The sequence below is a fragment of the Seriola dumerili genome, unplaced genomic scaffold, assembly GCF_002260705.1.
Source record: "Seriola dumerili isolate Sdu_G_001 unplaced genomic scaffold, Sdu_1.0 BDQW01000331.1, whole genome shotgun sequence".
NCBI classification, from domain to species: Eukaryota; Metazoa; Chordata; class Actinopteri; order Carangiformes; family Carangidae; genus Seriola; species Seriola dumerili.
This window is the reverse complement of record NW_019174586.1, coordinates 11,609,529-11,629,059: the sequence shown is the minus strand read 5'-3', so window position 1 is coordinate 11,629,059 and position 19,531 is coordinate 11,609,529. Positions and strand designations below refer to the sequence as shown.

Here is a 19,531-nt window from a genome sequence, read left to right as displayed (position 1 = left end):
TTTGGGACAGACGTGCAAGCCGGAGTCTGAGAGGCAGTGATGCAGCGGAACCACAGATTTCGTCTTTTTCTTCCTTGTCAAAACCTGGTGCCTACATTACCCACAATGCAACTTCAACACCAACAGTTTTCTTGGAGCATCGGGTGTGTTAGCAGCTAATGTAGCCTCAAACCATTAGCCTCAAGCAGAGAAGAGGAGCAGCTAAAGAGATGTACTTAGCTCACGTCTTTCTAACTGGACAATCCCAGATTTATTTTTTTTATTCTCAGACTCTTTTGCCTCATGTGACATCATCATTAGACACAGCACTGCATCACTCTGGAGCCACAAAAGGCTTATTTTTCACTTATTAAGTAGAACTTCTTGATGTGTAAAATTGATTTACTTTCCCCTTCGGAAGCAACAAGCAAAAATTCAAAAACATTATCAACTATTTCTCATTAGAAAAACATAAACTGGTAATTTAAAATTCTACAAGACTCTAGGATCAGCTTTTAGATTTGGGCAGATTTACAGGAACTACGAATGAGACATGATTATAAAAAGCTCAGTAGAACAAGGGAACTGGGCCGATGACTTCAGGTACAGAGAAAAAAAAAAACATGAATTAAGGTGAAGACCTTTGCTCAGAGGTGACCGTCAGGTGAGTTACAGTCTCCGTGGGGGACTCTGCATGGGGCGGGGGGAGGCTACAGGGCAGAGGCTCACTGCTCCTCCTCATGCTCGCTGAGTGGGTCTCAATGCAAGGTCTGGATGCAGTCTCCTCCCCCTCCTCCTCCTCCTCCTCCTCCTCCTCCTCCTCCTCCTCAACACTCTGATGCTCCTGCTGAATCTGTGTCTGGGGTTCAAGGGGCGGGGTGGGGGATGGACTTGGGGCGTCTAAGCTAGGGATCTCATTTGGACTGTTACGTCACCCATTCACACACACACACACACGCGCGCACACACACACACACACACACAAAGTGCACGGGGAAGGAAGATGTGATTGCATTGCAGCAACAATGCATTAGTAACAGTGACATGAGGATAATCACAAGATGTTTGAAAACACACAAATGTGGTGACGGATGAACGGGTTCACATGAGAGGGAAAAGGAAGATAAAAGGGGGGAAAACGAAATAAAGACACAAAGATGAAGTGAAGGAAGGAGATGGAGGAGGAGAAAAAAAAAAAGGAAAACAATAAATGCAAAATCAATTAAAACATGTGATGATTTGATGTAGCATAACATGATGAGATGAATTTAACAACAGGGGAAATGACAGATTGGCAGCACACACAGACGCAACACACTTACAGTACACACTCCCCTACCGTACGTCCACCTACTTTCAGGAACTTTTAAGACCGATCGCACTGCAGATAATTAATATATTCAATCTCCTGCTGCTGTCCCTCAATAGATTATATACTCCTAACACTCCCTCACACCACTAACACAACATCTGATCAAAGCACATCGTGTGATCTACTCAACTCCTACAGTGAGATCCACAGACAATGAAAAGCTTAATTCATCATCCCAGAGCGCTCACACGTTGACGCGCCAGACTAATAAATGTCAATAAAACCTTCAGCCTTTAATCTGCCTCATTTTTTTTTTTTGTCCATGTAGCATATTTCACACTTTTGCTTCAAAATCAGAGTCCGAGCATATGAGAAACGCACATCTGGCCTCCATCAGCCGCTCCCATCTGTACAATGCTGGACAGAGAAAAATAATCAGCAGCTGAAAGGTTTCTCTCCACACATCTGCAACTTGACACAAGTGACACTTACTCTTGCAAAATTCTCAAAAAAACAAAAAACAAAAAAACAAAACACAAAATCAAATCAATCCGTGAGGATGTTGCTAGGAATTACAACAGTGAATAATAAACAACATATGATATAATCGTTCTGTTCGGTATTGTCATGCTCATTTCCCGTCTATCTTGAACTTCTCTTGCTAATTCAAACATAAAACATGCAGGATGGAGACGACATCATAACATACTGTATAGTTACAGGCAGAAATGTGGATTTTCTCTGCCAGGAAAGTTTTATAACAAGCTTGAATTTTAAAGGTTTTTTTTCCGCAGCAATTCAACATCAGGCTGAAACAAGTTCATGGTTGTGAAAACCTGTACTGCTCGTTAAGCTAGTCGCTCGACTCACTCGGTTATCAAATGTGAAATATGTGACAACAAACACATGTCGGAGAGCAGGTTTTGTTCTAAGATGGAATATTTGCTCTAAAGCAATTAGAAACATTTTAAATCTTATATTCAAGCCTATGAAAAACCCGGTGGTGAAGTGTGTCTTTGTTATTCTCTAAGCATTCACATATTTTCACTGTAATAAAACTGTAGTGTAGAGCTCAGTTGCACAGGACAACATTCAATCATCTTCTCTCTAAGTTAGCAGCATTAGCACATAAACTGTATAAACAGTTCGTCTGACTGAATAACCAAAGTAACCCACAAAAGCTTCACTCTGCCATTTTTAAGTTTCTTGTTACGGTCACACTCACCTGAAAGGTCTGTCTCCACCTATAGGTGACGTGGCAGTACTCCAGCTCTTGCGTCCTCCCTCCTCTTTGTCGCCTTTCTTTTTGCGGAGCGGCGTGGGTAGATATCCACTCTGGTTGCTCTTGTTGGGGAGGTACTGGTTAAAGGGCATGGCAGTTCGCGGCTCGCTGACGGACGTCCGCCGCGCCAACATGTCATCCTTACGGATGTCTGGCATCTTCCTGTGGGGGGGACCGTCGGACTCTGAGTCGCTGCCACGGCCTGTTCAGAGGAGGAGATGGGGGAATGAAGGAGTTCGTTAACGGTGTTGTGGAGCTTTCAGGTTCAGGTTTGCAGGTGTACTTCAAAACACAGGCTGAACTACAACACAATAAGCTCTCTTTAGAAAAGTACAGCAGCCATTTTTTAAAAACAATATTATTATTATTCAAGAGACAGTGACAAGTAAGAGCTTCTTTTCATTACTCAGGGATGCACTGAAGGATGAACTAATTCCAGTTAGACAGAGGTTTCATTTCTCTATGCCATGATAAGGGTCACTGACTGAAGGCTTATTCAATATACGTGAAATTACTTTTAAAAATATCAAGGAGGCAGTGCAACTTAATAGGAGCCACTGCCGCCTGAGCATTGATTTCCAGTAGCTCGATGCTACGAAGATCAATCTGTGATTATTGGAAAACTCCTTAACTCAAGAAGATGCAGCATTAGGAATAATCAGCAGATTCATAACAGATTCAAACTGTAACAAAGATTTATTAGACATCAAATCACTTTGCAATTCTATATACTTAATATATTTTCCCACTTAAATGCAGATAAGCTATACTGTGATTCAACGTCTGCATTTATGATGAAGCATGTGAAGGCGACAGTGTTTCTATTACTTTCTGAATGATTATTTGTTTTAAAAAACGACCGTGATTCCACTTTAAGCAGAGAGCAAGAAACACCCAGGGCTGCTGAGTCATTGTTAGAGAGAGACTGAGATCAAATGGGAAAGAGAGAGAGAGAGAGAGAGAGAGAGTCAGAATAAATCCAAAAATAAGCAGAGCAGAGAAACAACTGATTGAGGAGTCTCGTGGATACCTCAGATTTCTTATCTCTAAAATATAGTATCGCCTAAAATCTACAGAATCCATCCCCAAGCTGTTACCTCATACCGACCTATAAAACATTATATGCTGTGCATTCCAGTGGCTGAACATAAATCAACCTCGAGCAGGTTGACGGCCTGTTTTTATGAAACAAAGCAAGTATCATAAATCATCAGAAAAATTTGCATTGTGCAGCTCGTGCCGACTAAATTCTAGCCTACAGTTTTCGGAAGAATTCACTTAGGATGCCACCGTGTCTGTGTGAATCGGTGCTTTTAATGTGAGCGGCAACACCTGGCTTTGCAGAAGTGCATCGCTCAAGGACTTTCCCCCGCTCTGCGTCTTAAATTCCTCTGCAGGATCTGATCCATGAGAGCACGTACACAAGAGAGAAGATCAGGCTCACTGCGGAAGTCACATGTTTACGATTCCAGTGATCTACCATTAACATACCAGTCATTTCCACCTTGAGTTAGCCCCCCCCACCTCCTTTTTTTTTGTTGCTAATTCTACTCCAGATTCAAACAGATGAAAACGGATACCTGCAGCCTCGCTTTACCCAAGGTCTCCCAAAAATTCCTCTCCAAGATGTTCAGCACATGTGCTACTGGAGTTCCCCTCCCTTCGGGTGCATGTGTACTCAATCTATGACCCTTGAATTTATGACTCAATGTATATATTTTCCAAGTATAAACCCCTCAATTTCAACCAGATGAAACCCCCCCTACCCCCCCCCTTTGGTTCTGAACAGATACATGTGGAAGCGACCGCAGCTATCAGTGGAAACAAACGTCACTTCTTCAACCTCTTTCTATGAATAGACTTCCTTCTTTTTTTTTTTTTAATGTGGTCTAAAAGATTGACAGATCGGGGTCCAAAAAGAGGCCTTGAGGTATCTGCACTTCCAACAATGAATGGTTCAATTATGACTCTTAACCCATCAATTGGAACCATGAGCGACTCTACCATCCAAGTCTATCCATCTTTAAGGAACAACATATGTCTTTACAGGGGTGATGTCGTCTCTGCACATATGGTAACACTGACGCTTCAGGGAACGTTTATCGTGGGTCAGTGCCACACTGTACCAGAGCTCCACAGAGTCTTATTCACATCAATAATCATCAACGTGCTACAGGAGAAGTAAAAGCCGCGGAGTCCGGTTCAATATGTTCTACTGTAACTGAAAACCTGGATCGGGAAAGACAAATGACGAGTGACAGTGATTCCCGCTAAATTTCTAACGGCATTAAAGCGAAATAAATGATGAGAAAGCAAGAAAATCTGAACGTGTCACACAGATGTGCCGTTTCCTAATCAGGGTGAAGAGCAAAAGTCTGCAGGAGTCACATTCTGAAATACTGATCTGGACTATAAGACTAAGTGTCAGCGACACGACTGCTACAAGTTCACTGTAATGCTTAATAATGGTAACTGTGCATGTGTGCATGGGGCTGTCAGAGCAACACTGTGTATCTGAACAGGTTGGAGGGCTTTTGAATCTTTCCAGAATCAAACATGCAAGAGCAAAATTTTAAGTGATGGACTTCACAGCATGTCTGTGCGTTATTATGTAAGCTGCAAATGTTAGCATGCCCCGGCTAACTAGCGTACTATCTAGAGTAGTGACCTAGCACTCCATAGCAAAGGGCCACATCATTAACTAACTATAAACCGGAGGTTGAAAAATCTTTCTTCACGACAGGAACTTCAGCTGAGTGGAAGCCAATCCACGATGCTACAACATCAGATCGCTAGTTAACGTTAGCGGCTCTTTAGCTATTGGATTTGAGCAACTTTAGACACCTGAGATAATGTCACGTTTGCCACACAGATTGTTTAACCCTCATCCTTAAAGCCTGTTCTCCTGTACTAAGGAAAAAACACTGTTTAAAGCATAAATCTAACCACTGCTGTTATATTGTGTCTATAATAAGCATCCAAACGGGGTTATGTTGGAATTAACATTTTAATTAATGCTACATTTTATTTGCAATACTAGGGCTAACTATAGCTGCTCTGCAAAACACAATGCTGCAGACAGCTGCTACACGGATGATCCAACGTAGGAGGATGTTGACTTTTTTGTGTTAATTAGCAACCTGGCTACAACTGATAACATCTGCTAGCATGAGCTGTCGTTTCAGCTGACAAAATCCACGACTAACGCCCGACGATGATCATCTCCGGTGGATGGAAATGTTGCTCTGTTGAATTAAATTTACTGGGAGCTAAAAAATGATGCTGTGGTTTACTGTGTGAAATCAAAAATATAACTTTTGAGCGGTAGGCTAAATCTGCTAACAAACGGTTACAAAGTGGAACAGGGTCAGTTAATTTATCACTTAGAGACACAGAACTTAGATGTGTTCACTATTATTAGATGTATGTGTGTCTTTTTTTAAACATACTGATGTTTGATATGAGTTATGTCCTCGAGCAGATAGCGTATGTCAGATATGAGCTTTAGAAAAACCTGAACTCGACCTCAGAGCTATACGTTCTACTAAACATCTCAATTACATCATGTCAGCACCAGAAGCACAAAGTGCCTCATTTATCAGAACTGTAACCACCTACAAACCCGGTCCAAACAAAAGAACGTCGCCGATATTGAATTTCTTTCAGATATTGAATTAAACTCTTTTCCATGTCCCCTAATCACTGTCAGGGTGAAGTCTGAGTTTACGGGTCTGAATAATGAAAGGGCTTTGTCTAAAGGTCAGGGCAGGGAAAACAGGGCAGAGTTCAGTTTGTGTGCATGTTAATAAATGGATACTCTTGTTCAGAGTCCCCCCTCTGATTGGCTGATAACTGCATTGTTATCCTTGTTCTCGGTTCTCTCATTTGTGCCTCCTGGGTCTGATCTGAACACTGATATTATGAGAACCACAATAACGGCAAAGGGTTTAGAAACACGATCAGAAAAAATGTCGGAGTAAATATGCAGGTTTTTGACCCGAGTAACCTCTCTCTTCTCCTGAATGTGATGGAGCAACAAAAGGCGCCTCTGACAGCAGGAAATTCAACAAAAAACTTCCACCTTTATTATGTTTGTATCATCAATCCATAATGTTCAAAGCTTTCCTTTGTAAAAATGTGTTATTTTAGTTTTTAGTGAGCCCACGTCTCCAACCTGCCTCCTCATTTTTTCATCAGTTAACAATTTCTTTTTAAACTTTGGTTACTTTGGATCAGCTGTGGGTGTATTTGAATACAAGCTGCGTGACAAATGTGACTAATCGGTTGTGGGTTAGCCACGTTGGTGGAGAGAGATTAATTGTGGGATTGGTCGTACAGTAAAAGCAAAAGGGTTTTAAATAATGTCTTGTGGGCAGCTTTTGCATCCCGGTCTAGTGAGAGTGTGGAAGGAGGAAACGGTGTCTTTCACAATCCTTTGATGGATTTCACCTTGATCAAGTTTAATGGATTCACAGGGTCCGATACCAAAATGTACAGTAAGTGATGGCAGACTAAGGCTAAGACTCTTTGTTCTTAGCAGTAGATTTTGCACTAAAGAGGAATTTTCTACCAACAACAGCTCGGGTTTTTTTGGACGGTCCGAGTGTTGGTGACAGCAGCTCGGGGCTTTGGAGACGGCAGTTTCCTTTGCACTTCCCTCAAAACAAAAACACAGTCAGGCAGGATGCTTGGCCTCGCTCTGTATTTTCCCCACATGCAGCTCGGAGATGAAACATACATTGCAGTTTGCGATGACTGCTCTAACCTTTTATAGGCCGCCATTAAAAATTTAAAAGGGTCAAATTCAAATGCAGTGAAGCAATCAACGGCTCTTTCAGTGACAGCCAGTGTATTTTTAACCCTGTTTACGGCTTCAGCACGCAGCGTGAAACTGCTTCACAGCTGTTTTGCAGTTCATGTTTGTTTTGAAAAACTTAATATTGTGTAAGACTGTGAGGCTGCCATGTTGGATGCATTAAATTACATATGTTAATATGTGGTTACCTACACAAAGACGTTTTATAGGCTGATAAAGCATTGTATAAAGATTATTTACATGCTCTCAGATGTTTATGTTTTCTTTTCTTGTTGGTTTTAGTATCTGTACTTCTCTTACTGTGCTATCCACCAGCATAGACTAGTAAAGTGCATCTATTTCTGAATCCTAAAGCAGATACAAGCGCCAAAAATACACCAAAAAACTGAGGGAACTGAGGATGTTGAGGGAAACATAGAGAAGAAAGTGTAGAATCAAAGTGAGAAATACATAACTGCATCTCGTATAAACCTTGCTGGAAGAATTAAGAGTAGCTGCCAAGTGCACAGAGTCTGGTTCCATGAGAGGCAGGTAAAATCAATCGTACATTAATTTCCTCGTGAGCTACTTGACATCTAAAAGTATGTTCAAGGAAAAAAAAAAAAATCTACATTTCTGACTCAGGAGTTCCCTCTCTCTCTGTCTCTCTCTCTACACTTTTCATTTGATGAGATAACCTGCCAAGTACCAACTTCCTTATTATGACAGTGAGGATTCCTTTGTTCTCAAACTGTAAGCTGGCAGTTTCATTATCGCTGACGGATCAGTCAAGTGTCAGATCAAAAACCGCTAAAAGCCTCCATTCACGCAACCACACCTCTTTCTCTTCCTCTTCTAAGCCAACGTATGACGACGCTTAATCTCTTCATCTCTCTCTCTCTCTCGTGCCGTCACTCATCTCACTCCACACTTCAGCAGAGCCGTCAAACAGACGCAGCTCAGGACATCGGGCTCAAAACACTCAGCACAGAGACACCGTTGTCGTTTGGTTGTCAACGGCAGGACAGGAATTCCCCAGTGAAACGTGTCACAAGTTGCAACGAGACGGCACGCTTGGACAGGCACGGCGGCTGCGGCCCCCTTTCACTCACATACTGTATATTAACACAGAAACCCACACTGGTGCAGAAGTAGATAAAGATGACAGTAGATTAAAAACAGAACTGCTGCAACTTAGAATCGTGGAGGAAAAAATTTAGATTCAGGGAATAAAATGAGAGGAAAAGGGTGGAGAGGAGGATTGATTCATTGTCTAAAGGAGGAGGGAAAGTTATGTAATAAATATTTTAAATGAGAAATATTTCAATCTTGAGTTCAAGTTAATCTACAAGCATTATCTCCTGTTTTTCTTTCTTTCTTGAAATATATTTTCTGAAACGTTTCCACTGCACAGCACCTTGTCACCCATGTTTCCAAAGGTGCTCTATAAATAAAGTTTACTTTACTCCTTGAGAAAAACACTGAAGCTTGACCTCTGACCTCCCGGTGACAGTTCAATTCAAAACGATCAATGAATCATATTTTTATTTAATGATACTGTATTTTTAACAGCCTCTAAGACGCATAAATTAAATCGGTAAATGCGACCAACGGTAAGAGATATAACTCTGGCCACATTTTTACAGTTAGTTGAATGAAAGCAGGTGAAGGGCAGGTGTGGTTTGCCCAAAGTAAAAAAAAACAAAACATTTTAATATCAGTACAGTTGATCTTAATTAACATTTATAATTCAATGTGAAGCATTTATTCTCAAACAGAGTTACCACTGAGCAGGTTCAGGGTTCAAACTTCAGCTAAAAGGCTCCAGTTTTTCACTCCTCTCACAGGTCACAGATCTGATGTGTGGATAACAGATCATTACATGAGACTGCAACGTTTCATCTGATCAAAAACAAATGGACATGTGGTAATAAATCAGATCCTTTTTGCATGTGACGACTTTTATCACTTGGATCGGAGCTGGTCGGTTTTTCCGTGATAACAAATGAATCTAATGTCTAAAGTTTTACGTCCTGTCATTGGATGTCATCCTGCTGGAGCCATGTGTTAACATTACATTACATAACTGAAATGTGTTTGAAACGAGAACAGATGTGACAGCATTTGTTATCGTAACTGGACTTTTTTGGGTTTTTTTTAACACTGAGAGACAGGTGATCCTTGAGCTCATCGGGACGGTTTTCAACAACATACCTGACATGACAAAAAAAAAAATGTAAAGCAGTTTTGAATGAAGACAGGCTGCCCAGCACAGGCTTCCCTACAGCAGCACCACAGGCACAAACCACCTCTTTTACAGTCCATGTACCACCGTGTCTATCCACTGTACTGAAAACACCGGCTGTGCTGAACTTCTCTCCTTCCACAGAACATATGGCGGTGGTTATAATGAAACAATGACCATAGATTGACTTCAAAACAGCACTGAGATCATTCACGTTATCCTTTTCAAAACAGCCTTTGACTAACTCTGGGCGTTGTCCTGCGAAAACACGGGCAGCAGAACAACAGGCTTCACTACAGTAGCACTAGCAGGACAATGCAGCTCATTTATCTATATACTGTATCTGTACACCACGATCGACACGAACAAAACAGCCAGTACTGAATTACTTCCCCTCCTCAAGACAAATGGCTGTGACTAAAATGACACAATGGCTATTGAACAGATTTAACCTGCAACCTTTAATTTGACGGGTGGTCACTCCATCCAGTCTCACACTTTCACGATAAATCAAAACTAGCATTGACAGATGTTCACCGTGAATATGAGGAAGGTAAAGAGTGGACTACTAACTACCATCGCTGCTGCCGCGGGCGACCAGGACGTCTGGCGACGGGGTTTGTCGTGAGCGTGAGCCGAAGGAGTCCAGGCTGTCGAACGAGTCCTCGCGGCCGTGGCGTGGGGGGGAGAGAGAGTCGCTGCGCTCTGAGTCCCAGCAGTCGATGTAGCCACTGTCCCGGATGCTGCGTTTAGGGCTCTCTGCCTCCTCCGCCTCCTAAACATTTACACACACACACACACACACACACACACACACACACACACACACACACACACACACACACAGGTTACAGAAGATGCACAGAGGTCAGGTGTGTGAAATGCATGTAAAAGAAAAGAGACATAACATTTGGTGTAAATCAAAGTATCCAAATATTGAGCATAATCCACTCATCAGTTGTTACTTACTGTAACTGTAAGTCTTTAAACTTGTACATTCACATCCACCACAAACGCATCACTGTAACTCTGCAGTTCTCCCACGTCCATCTATCCATCAACCTCTGCGTTTTCTCATCTTTTCTTCTGCCTACATCCCTCTTCATCACTCTCTCTTCACCTCGGCGACCCCTCCCTTTGTCCGTCTGCAGTTGAAACATGTCTGTGCAGCTAATGGAAGGTGGAGAAAGGCCTTTCCTGTCTACCGAAAAGATTTCCTGTTCCTGACCCCAGACCCGTCTCTTATTAAACTCCCAACCCCCCCCCCTCTGACAAAGTCTTCATTATGCTTTCAAGTCGTCTCTGCCGCCGTAAAGTTTCTGTGTGATTTTTCTCTTAGTTCAATATCGGTGAAGTAATAACACTGCACAGTTTAGGGTGCACTGGTCAGACTGGTGGACGGGTGTAAACGTGTCCCTTAAAATCTGATAATTGAGGTTCAATTAAGATGCAGCGTTCTGCGAGTTAGACCAAACCTTAACCAAGCTGTTGCTTTGTCGCCTTTACCTACAACCTACACATTACCTTTTGGGTTTTGTTCACTCAATTTGCACCAAAAGAAAACCCCTCTGATATTCCTGGTTTTATCTAGCTGCCATTAATAGTCAGTAAGACTGTTACTGATGCACTTATCTTGAGCTATTTACAACAAGACAGGAGATACAAGTGCAGCTGAGCCACATCCACCTGCTTCTTGCTTTTCAATCAAAGTTCCAGCTTCCATTTAATAAGCATTGGATGTGAATAGGGAAGTGCCAATTTGTTCTTCAATTTGTTCACCTGATGTGATTTTCAAATCCCATTTTTATTATCAATGTCGTTTTTTTGTGTGCGTCATGGAAACGTGGCTTTGTTTTGGTCGGCTGCAACGTGTGAACATCTGGGAAAGTGACTGCGCAGAGTTGGCAGTAATCCCTCAGTTTTATACAACAGCATAAGGATGTCACATTGTGGAATAAATTGCATGAGGGTGACATCATGGTTATGAGTGGTTGTCAGTGTGCGTGTGTGTGTGTGTGTGTGTGTGTGTGTGTGTCTTTGGGGCTAGCTAATGCTAACTTTTCTGTCCCTTGGGTGTGTGAAGGTCAAAGATTAATGAAACTGCAGCCCGACTGAACAGAGGTCATCACTGGATCTTGGGTGGGGTGTATTATACGCTGCCTGAGATGATTTCACTCACACATTAACAAACATTCAGTGCACTGCACAACAAATTATTCAGTAGAAAACATTGCGTCTCGCTCACATTTGATAACTACTGCAGGGACCAAACCTGTGACCTTCTGCACACAACAAAGGATAGACGTCTCTCTACCACTTACACTGTACTCCCAACCAAGCTATGTGACTTTACAAACCTTTCGCATCTGTGACAGCAGGCCCTCAAACTCTTTCAGGTCCAGCGTGGGCCCGTTGTAGGAGGTACAGCCGTTGGCAGCGCGACCCAACCAGTAGATGGTGATTAAAACCTGAAAGAGAGTCAGACGTCACGATAAAAGGAGATTAGACTTTGTTTGTGAAGAAAATTTAATTCAAAGTAAAAGCAGGGTATAAGTGAAAGCACGAGTCATGCTCACTTATACTCACTCTTTTACAGCATAACAGGCTCAACTTGTGTGTAAATAGTGACGCAAACCATATTTAATGTCCCGATTCATTAAAAATAAAAAAGATAATACATCCAGTACAACTTGAATTATCACCCAACTGTGCGTATAGATGTAATCTTATTCATGGAGAACAGTTTAGGTATTTAAAACAACAACACAGCAACAACACCTCTGCAGTCAAAACTCTTCATATTCATACCATGGATATAAACACGTCAGGTGTCTGGAGCTTAGTTCAAATGAGTCTTTTCCACACAATGAGTAAAAGTGAATAACACTACACTTCTAAATAGGTAAATTGGCAACAAATAACATGTTGTCTGCTCATGGTTGTATTGAAAGGAGGTAAAAGAGCATGAGGTAAACACTTGTAAAACCATTCTCCACTCTGTTCATTTCACTTTTCCCCACCAACAACCTGTTTCCTGGTGGTCACCATCCAGCCTCTTCCAAAGAAGTTACACATTGGTCAAGACTGAGTCATTGTTATGACCCTGAACACGGCAACAGGCACTTCTCCTTCCAACGCTGAACCTCTCAGGGACCAAAGTGATTTATATTTGCCAGGTTAGCTCCCTCGGCCCTGAGTGCATATATGACCCGATCGATCTCATCTCCTTCCAGCGCAGTAACCCTGTAAAAATCTGCAGCTGAAGAAAGTTGTACGTCTTTGACTCTTGCTTGTAACCTAACGTCCTGAAATACTGCTGAATGTGACTGAGGAACTAAATCTTTCTGCATTCACTATGACTCCCTCAGGCCAAAGCAGCTAAAATGCAGAATGTACAGATTGGCTGTAGCAACGGGGGGTGTCACACGGAGCTGCACCTTTAGCACTGCTGGCAAAGTGTTCTCAGCTATATTTACTGTGTCCATGTCAACCGGCACTCCACGGGGATTGCTTTGATAAGAAAGCTCAGCGTGGCTTAATGTGTTTATTTCAGTCGTACTGTCAGTGCAAACAGCCTCTGTTGTTCAAACACACTTGGGAGGAAGAGCTAAAGAACTGGCCTGCTGATCAGAAATATTTGATACTGTCATGATTTCTGAAGGGAAATTCATCTTTTATCCCAAACACAGGGTCAGCCTCACTGGGCTGCAACTCTACAGCAAGGAGGGATCAGGTGTCTTGCACAAAGACACTTCAAAAAATGAATTCAGCTGGGATCAAACCAGAACTCTATTCAAACACATCAGGATATACATTTATAGCTCTGGCATTCATCTTTATGTAAATGACCTGCATTAAATTCCACTCATATACAAGTTCTGTGCTAAAGCAATACTGCACCTGCTGTGGTTATGGTTCATTATCTGCACATTTCAGCAGAGTATATCACTTCTGTGTCACCAGCACTATGAACACATCCGTGCCAGCTCCCAATCGGAAGTGGGTCATCACCAAATGTGTTTCAGTTGCTTACTAACTGTGCTTTAAACGCATCCATATTGATCCCTGCTGCGCAAACACAGCGGGAAACATGCCACAATCGTGCTCACGTGATTTAGACATGCAACATTAAACCTGCAACAAACCACCGTACAAAAACCGAAACTTGGACACAAGCACTGAGCTACGGTAGCTCAAAGAAAACATGCCAGCTGAGTTTTGACTGATGGAAATATAAACGATGGGCCTGACAGTGAAGTGATGCACAGCGTCACACTCGCTTTGCCTCTTCGGTTTCAGCAGCTGCCCGCTCTGGCAGATGTGGAAAGACCTGTCAAAGAGGTTCCACCTAGGAACAACAATCATCTCTTTGTTTCATGTGCAAACACAAGGACATGAATAGACCCAAAAATGCACCTACAGTGTAAACTAATACACACAAGCCCATGCATGCACACATTTAAGCACCTGTCACGGTCCACAGACCTGTAGCGGTATATATAGATACATATTCCCCATACCAATCATCACTGTACACACATGCACAAGCTTCCCTGCATACTCCCACCTGCACCTGCTAAACCATCCAGCAGTATTCCACCCATTCATGCAATACCGTCTCTTTTCCTTCTGAGTCCCATCTGTTTGCGAAACAACACCTGTACCACCACATCAGCAAATTCCACTTGGTGCAGTTCCTTCACCTCTCAACATGTGACGTGCAGCAGAGACAGCTGCTCTCAAATCCTACAGTCCTCAGCCTGAGTCTGCAGGGTAGCTCCATGGTGTAGCAGCATGTCGTAGTAGCCAGGTCCTGGCTAAAGCAAAGGCTGCTGGGTGTTTGTAGGCCGCTTTGCTATTGCTGCAAACGCTGGATAATGTGGCTGAGAGTCCCTGTATGTAGTCAGCTAAATGAGCTAGCAGCCCAGGCCAGCTCTGCAGCTTGACACATTAACTTGTGCAGTGCACAGCAGCATCACACAGAGGCAGAGAGGGAGAGACCAGTACTGCTTTGACTGCAGAGGGGGCAGGGCTAGCATTGTGTGTTGTACTTCTTAAAGCAGCATTATTATAAAAGAGATGTTGAAGTGCCGAAGACACCAGACAACAACAGCGTCGCAAAAGTGAACGATCAAACGACTGAATTGAATATGTACAGCCGGAAAAGACAGATATCAAAAACAGGTTCAGTACTAAGACAGGATAGATATAAAGTAGAGCAGTCTGAAAACTTAAAGCTGGAATAGGTTGAGACAGTGCAGACAGAATAAATGCTGTTCTATAGAAACAACACAGAGCTGCTGCAGGGTGGACAGACATGGTAGAGCTGGAACAGGCACGATCACAGCAGCTGAAATAGTGACAACAGTGACAACCACAGCACAAAGAGAAACACTGGGCTATAATAACAGCTTCCATTCAAACGTACATTTAGCACACAAACAAACACACAAACCGTCCCACTGTTATCCACAAGTATCACTTACATTCTTGAGTTTTCGGCTGCAGTCACTTCCCCTGGAGACACAGAGAGAGAGAGAGAGAGAGAGGGAGGGAGATAGTGAGACTTGTGTTATTTAATGAAATATGTTACATAAATATAACTGCAGACTCACAAACTCCCACATATCCACGCAAAACAGCCGCAAAAGCAAAACTTATTGAAAATATATAGGAACCTGCAGCCCACACAGGGAGAACTAACAGACTCTACCCTCTCCACACCATCTCTGGCTTGGTGATGTACTTATTTCATATTTCCAGCACTTATGTTTAATGACAACATTCAGTAGGAGGATATATGTGTTAGATCCTCTGGATCAAAGAGCGGGGGGGGGGGGGGGGGGGGGGTGGGCCTCTCTAGACCTGCTATTTAATACCGATGTTCCTCATTCACAAAGAAATCTCTTTTTTCATCAGAGCATCAGAGGAGACCGACGTCACAGCTGCGGCCAGATGGTTTTGGCTGCCAAGTGATCTCTGGGAGGTGCAGCGCACAAACACCGCAGCAGCGGCCACTTAGCGCCACAAATGCTGCCAAAATGAAAAGTTGAGGATCTTTGCGGATCACCACTTGAAGCTATAAATGGGAAGTGGAATGAAGACGTTGTAAAACTGACCCCAGCACACACTTGTGTTGTGAAAATAGACACTTCTAGGCTAAGAAAGGGAGACGACAACATACGAGACCTGGATTTTTTCACAGTCTGAGGAAGAACAGCCAGAGAGTCACACTTTTCAAAATAAAGTGAAGTGATGTGTCATTCCTTGGCTGTGAAAAACAGTGATACACAAAACAAATCGCATAACGAAGCACGATACATAATGTTGCTATGATGCTTAAATGCTAATAATTAAATAATGCAACAACCACTCCCTTAAAAAACGAGACAAGGTTAAAGTTTTAAAAGTGTTGTTAAGACAGAGTTGAAGGCAACAAGGACCTGTCAGATGAATGTCATCCTCATGTCGCAGCCTGGATTATGACAAAAAAAACAAAAAAACTTTAAATCTGTGCTCAGACTGATTGGGTTAAAAGCTCTGCAATATAACTAAGTGCTTGCCCAACACCATCCTTACAGGATACCAATAAATTATCATAATTTCATCATTTAATTGAAAAGGAGATAAGCCAGGATGGGAGAGGGATGTTGTCCAGTCCTAGTTGTGAGGAAAGTGGCTGAAGCTGATCAATCATCAATCATCCGATTAATATGAATAGCAGGTCTTCTTATATTTAAATCCTATTCATATTGCTTTGCGTTTCTTCCATACCCTGTTTTAATGCATGTTTATGTTATATGTCCAGCATTTTGAATCATCTTCCTGCTGAAAGGGGCTCTACAAAGAAACTTGAATTCATTTATATGTATACACACAGTATATATATATATATATGTGTATAGATCATGAGGCTGTTTCCAGAGCCTACGGGTCTCAAAGCCCAACTCACTCAACATACAGGTGAAACCCAAATTGCAGTTGCATGAGTTTTCCATGACAGCAGTGACCTGAGAAAGAAAGGAGTGTACGGAGAGGTGGAGAAGAGCGAGGTGAAAGTAGCTGGAGGGAATGATGTGTAAACCCTCCCCCTCCTCCTCCTCCTCCTCCTCCTCCCTCCTCATCCTCCTCTCTTTGTCAGCTGACTAAATAAACACTGAGACAGGTAGCTTTTCTCTGCCGTCACCTTGTAGGAGAAAACCCGAAGGACAAACGCAACAGATTCCACAAGATATTAGATCATATGTAGGAGCCCAGCCAGTGCAAACATCTGTCATCTGCCATTTTCTTTTTCTGAGTGTTTTGTTTCTATCAGTGTCAGTCCCATTGTTCGAATTTCTTTCAAACTGTATCAGTGATGAACAGAACAATTATTATTAAAAGATCTACAATCTCAAAACTACTGTCATAACCATAATAATTTCAGAGATAACATATAATAGTTTTAAGTATTGTTCTCACTCTTTTTATTAACTCCTGTTACAAACTATATAATTAAACATAATATTTAGTTTAAATATATTGCTCAAAATAAAATGAACAATGAATTTAAAACTTGTGTTTTTCTCACTGTATTCTTCCTCATTTCCTGTTTGACTTCCTTTAATTTAATGCTTGAAGCAAGGTTTTATCAATAAAAAAGTGCAATTTATCACAACAAAAATGTATTTGCTGAATAAATAACGATGAAGGCTTGACACAAGCAGTTAGTTTGTTATTAAAAAACTGTATTAAAACAAAACAAAATCTGGCCTTGGAGGTCCTGGTGAATAAAAACCTCCCAGAAATGTCCAGCCTTGGCTCCATGTTGTGTGACGGTGGGTAATCTGTTGTTACTGTGAATATTACCACAGATGATGGTTAAGATGAAAAGCATGAAATATGTTCCAGTACTTGCTGACAGTAAAGAGTAATAGAGAGTAAGAGTAATAACAACTCAATACCAATCAAATCCTGAAGGAACTGTTTGTTCTAGTGGACTTACTTTTCTGTTTTTTTATCATATTTATTTTACCCAAATGTGAGTGAAACACATTTAATGCGTGTGTTTTTGCAGCATTTCAAAACTTTGTGTAAAAATTTGCTTGACGTCTGAATAGAAACAGTCGCCCTCTCCTCTCATCTCCTGTCCTCTCCTCTGGCAAACTGTCACTTATCTTGGAAATAGATCTGTTTCCATCAACATGCAGAGAGACAGGAGATATTTGAGGCCTGAGCTCATAGTGTACCAGGAGCTGCCTGTCTCTACACCTCCCTCTCCGATGCTGTTTCCTAGATGAATAAACACCTGTCCACAGGAGAGACCCGGGGGGTGGAGAAGTACCAAAAGTGTTTCCAGTCACGGGTACGAGCTCCAAGAAAGCAGCATCCTGTGCGACAGAGGGTTACATAACCACTGGAAATAGCACAGATCCACTTAAACAATGAGACTAATGTTTACTATCAGGTTTGTGATTGCCTGCTTATTCCAGATATTTTGGAACCAATGCAACTAACCTAAAGCTTTGCATATTTACATTTTCAAATAACATAAATTAAGCTTGTCACTTTTTTTATTTGTTATTAAAACTATTCACATTTGGGGAAAAAATTAATATTCAATTATCTGCTTTGACTTAAAATTTAAAAGAGGCTATTTGTAAGTTTTCTCTGTTGCCTGTCTTTATAATACAAGAGGTTTTAGTACGTCCTCTGAGCAGCGCTACGTCTTCACGGCAGATTGGTGGCTACAGAGTCGCTATCAGAAAGTGACGAGACGGGTCAGGGCTAGCTGGTTAGCGTGCTAACTTCAGTGGAAGAAAAGACGTGATAGAAACAAGAGGTAACGTTGGCGTTTCTTTCCACCTCTGGAGACAGCTGTTGGTGAGTAAAGGAATCAAGTTTGATGCTGAACTCACAACATCTCTTCTAGTACATAAACAGCTGTTAATGCTAATGTTAGCTATGTAGCAAAACTTACAATTGGCCCCTTTTAAAAGAAAGGCAGAGGAGGCACAACAGTGCGAGCATAAACTGAGAGACTGAACTTAGCAGCATTTGCCAGTAGAAAATTATAGTGTTTTATCAGCTACTTCATTGTCCTAACCTTCAGTTAATGCCAGTGCACTCACGCAGCTAAATCCCTGCTGCTTGTATGTCTTTCACTACGCAGTTATATAAATAAGGATTATAAGTAACCGGTGTATTCTGAATGAAAAGTCAATCCCACCCCTTCTTGTCTTCCTCATAGAAAAGGATTATTATTGAAGAAATGTAAACAAGGCATGACACGTGTCCCCATTTAAACTGAAGACGACTCAATGCAGCAGAATGTTTACTGTAAACCTGCACACATGCTCAGAAACAAAGGCTACTTAAACACTTGAGCGTGCACACACACACACACACACACACACACACACACACACACACACACACACACACACATACATACACAGAATGAGTCAAGTGGCTCCTCCTGAGAACAGCTAACATTAGCACTGTCCCCTCCATCTCAAGCAGCACCTTTCTCAACCCTTCTGTGAATGACACCTTGTTGGTGCACAGCAAGCATGAGGACAGCACATGACATCGCACACACACACACAGCACCATCCAGACACACACAAGATGGCCGAGTGCAGTGACGCACGGTACCTAATTACAAGTATATTATATTATCATATAGCTATGTATATATATAAAAGAAAAAACACTACATGCACTTGGCTTTGTTACCAAGCAACAAAGTAGGAGTCATGGTTCAGTGAGTGATTTAAAGCCTCTTGTTGTGTTTGGACAGAGGCCGGTTGTGTCTCACAGATGGGCCATTGTTGCTTTACTGACACAGACTCACACAAACTTCCATTGACTCTCATTTACTTGTTTGTGTTGGCAGTGATCTGGCTGATTGTCTGATGCAGAGAATGGCACACAAAG

The 19,531-nt window shown here is 42.0% G+C and overlaps 1 protein-coding gene across 1 annotated transcript in view; it reads right to left on the bottom strand.

The window, feature by feature from the left end:
• Positions 1-19,531, bottom strand: part of limch1 (LIM and calponin homology domains 1) — a 90,179-nt gene that overhangs the window by 21,485 nt on the left and 49,163 nt on the right. Inside the window, exons 5-8 of the mRNA XM_022759969.1 lie at positions 15,100-15,130; positions 11,971-12,081; positions 10,190-10,388; positions 2,517-2,775 (exon numbers count right to left, since the gene is read on the bottom strand). Coding sequence (XP_022615690.1) covers positions 2,517-2,775; positions 10,190-10,388; positions 11,971-11,979 — 467 coding nt within the window. The 5' untranslated portion in view covers positions 11,980-12,081; positions 15,100-15,130. The remainder of the gene's footprint in view (positions 1-2,516; positions 2,776-10,189; positions 10,389-11,970; positions 12,082-15,099; positions 15,131-19,531) is intronic.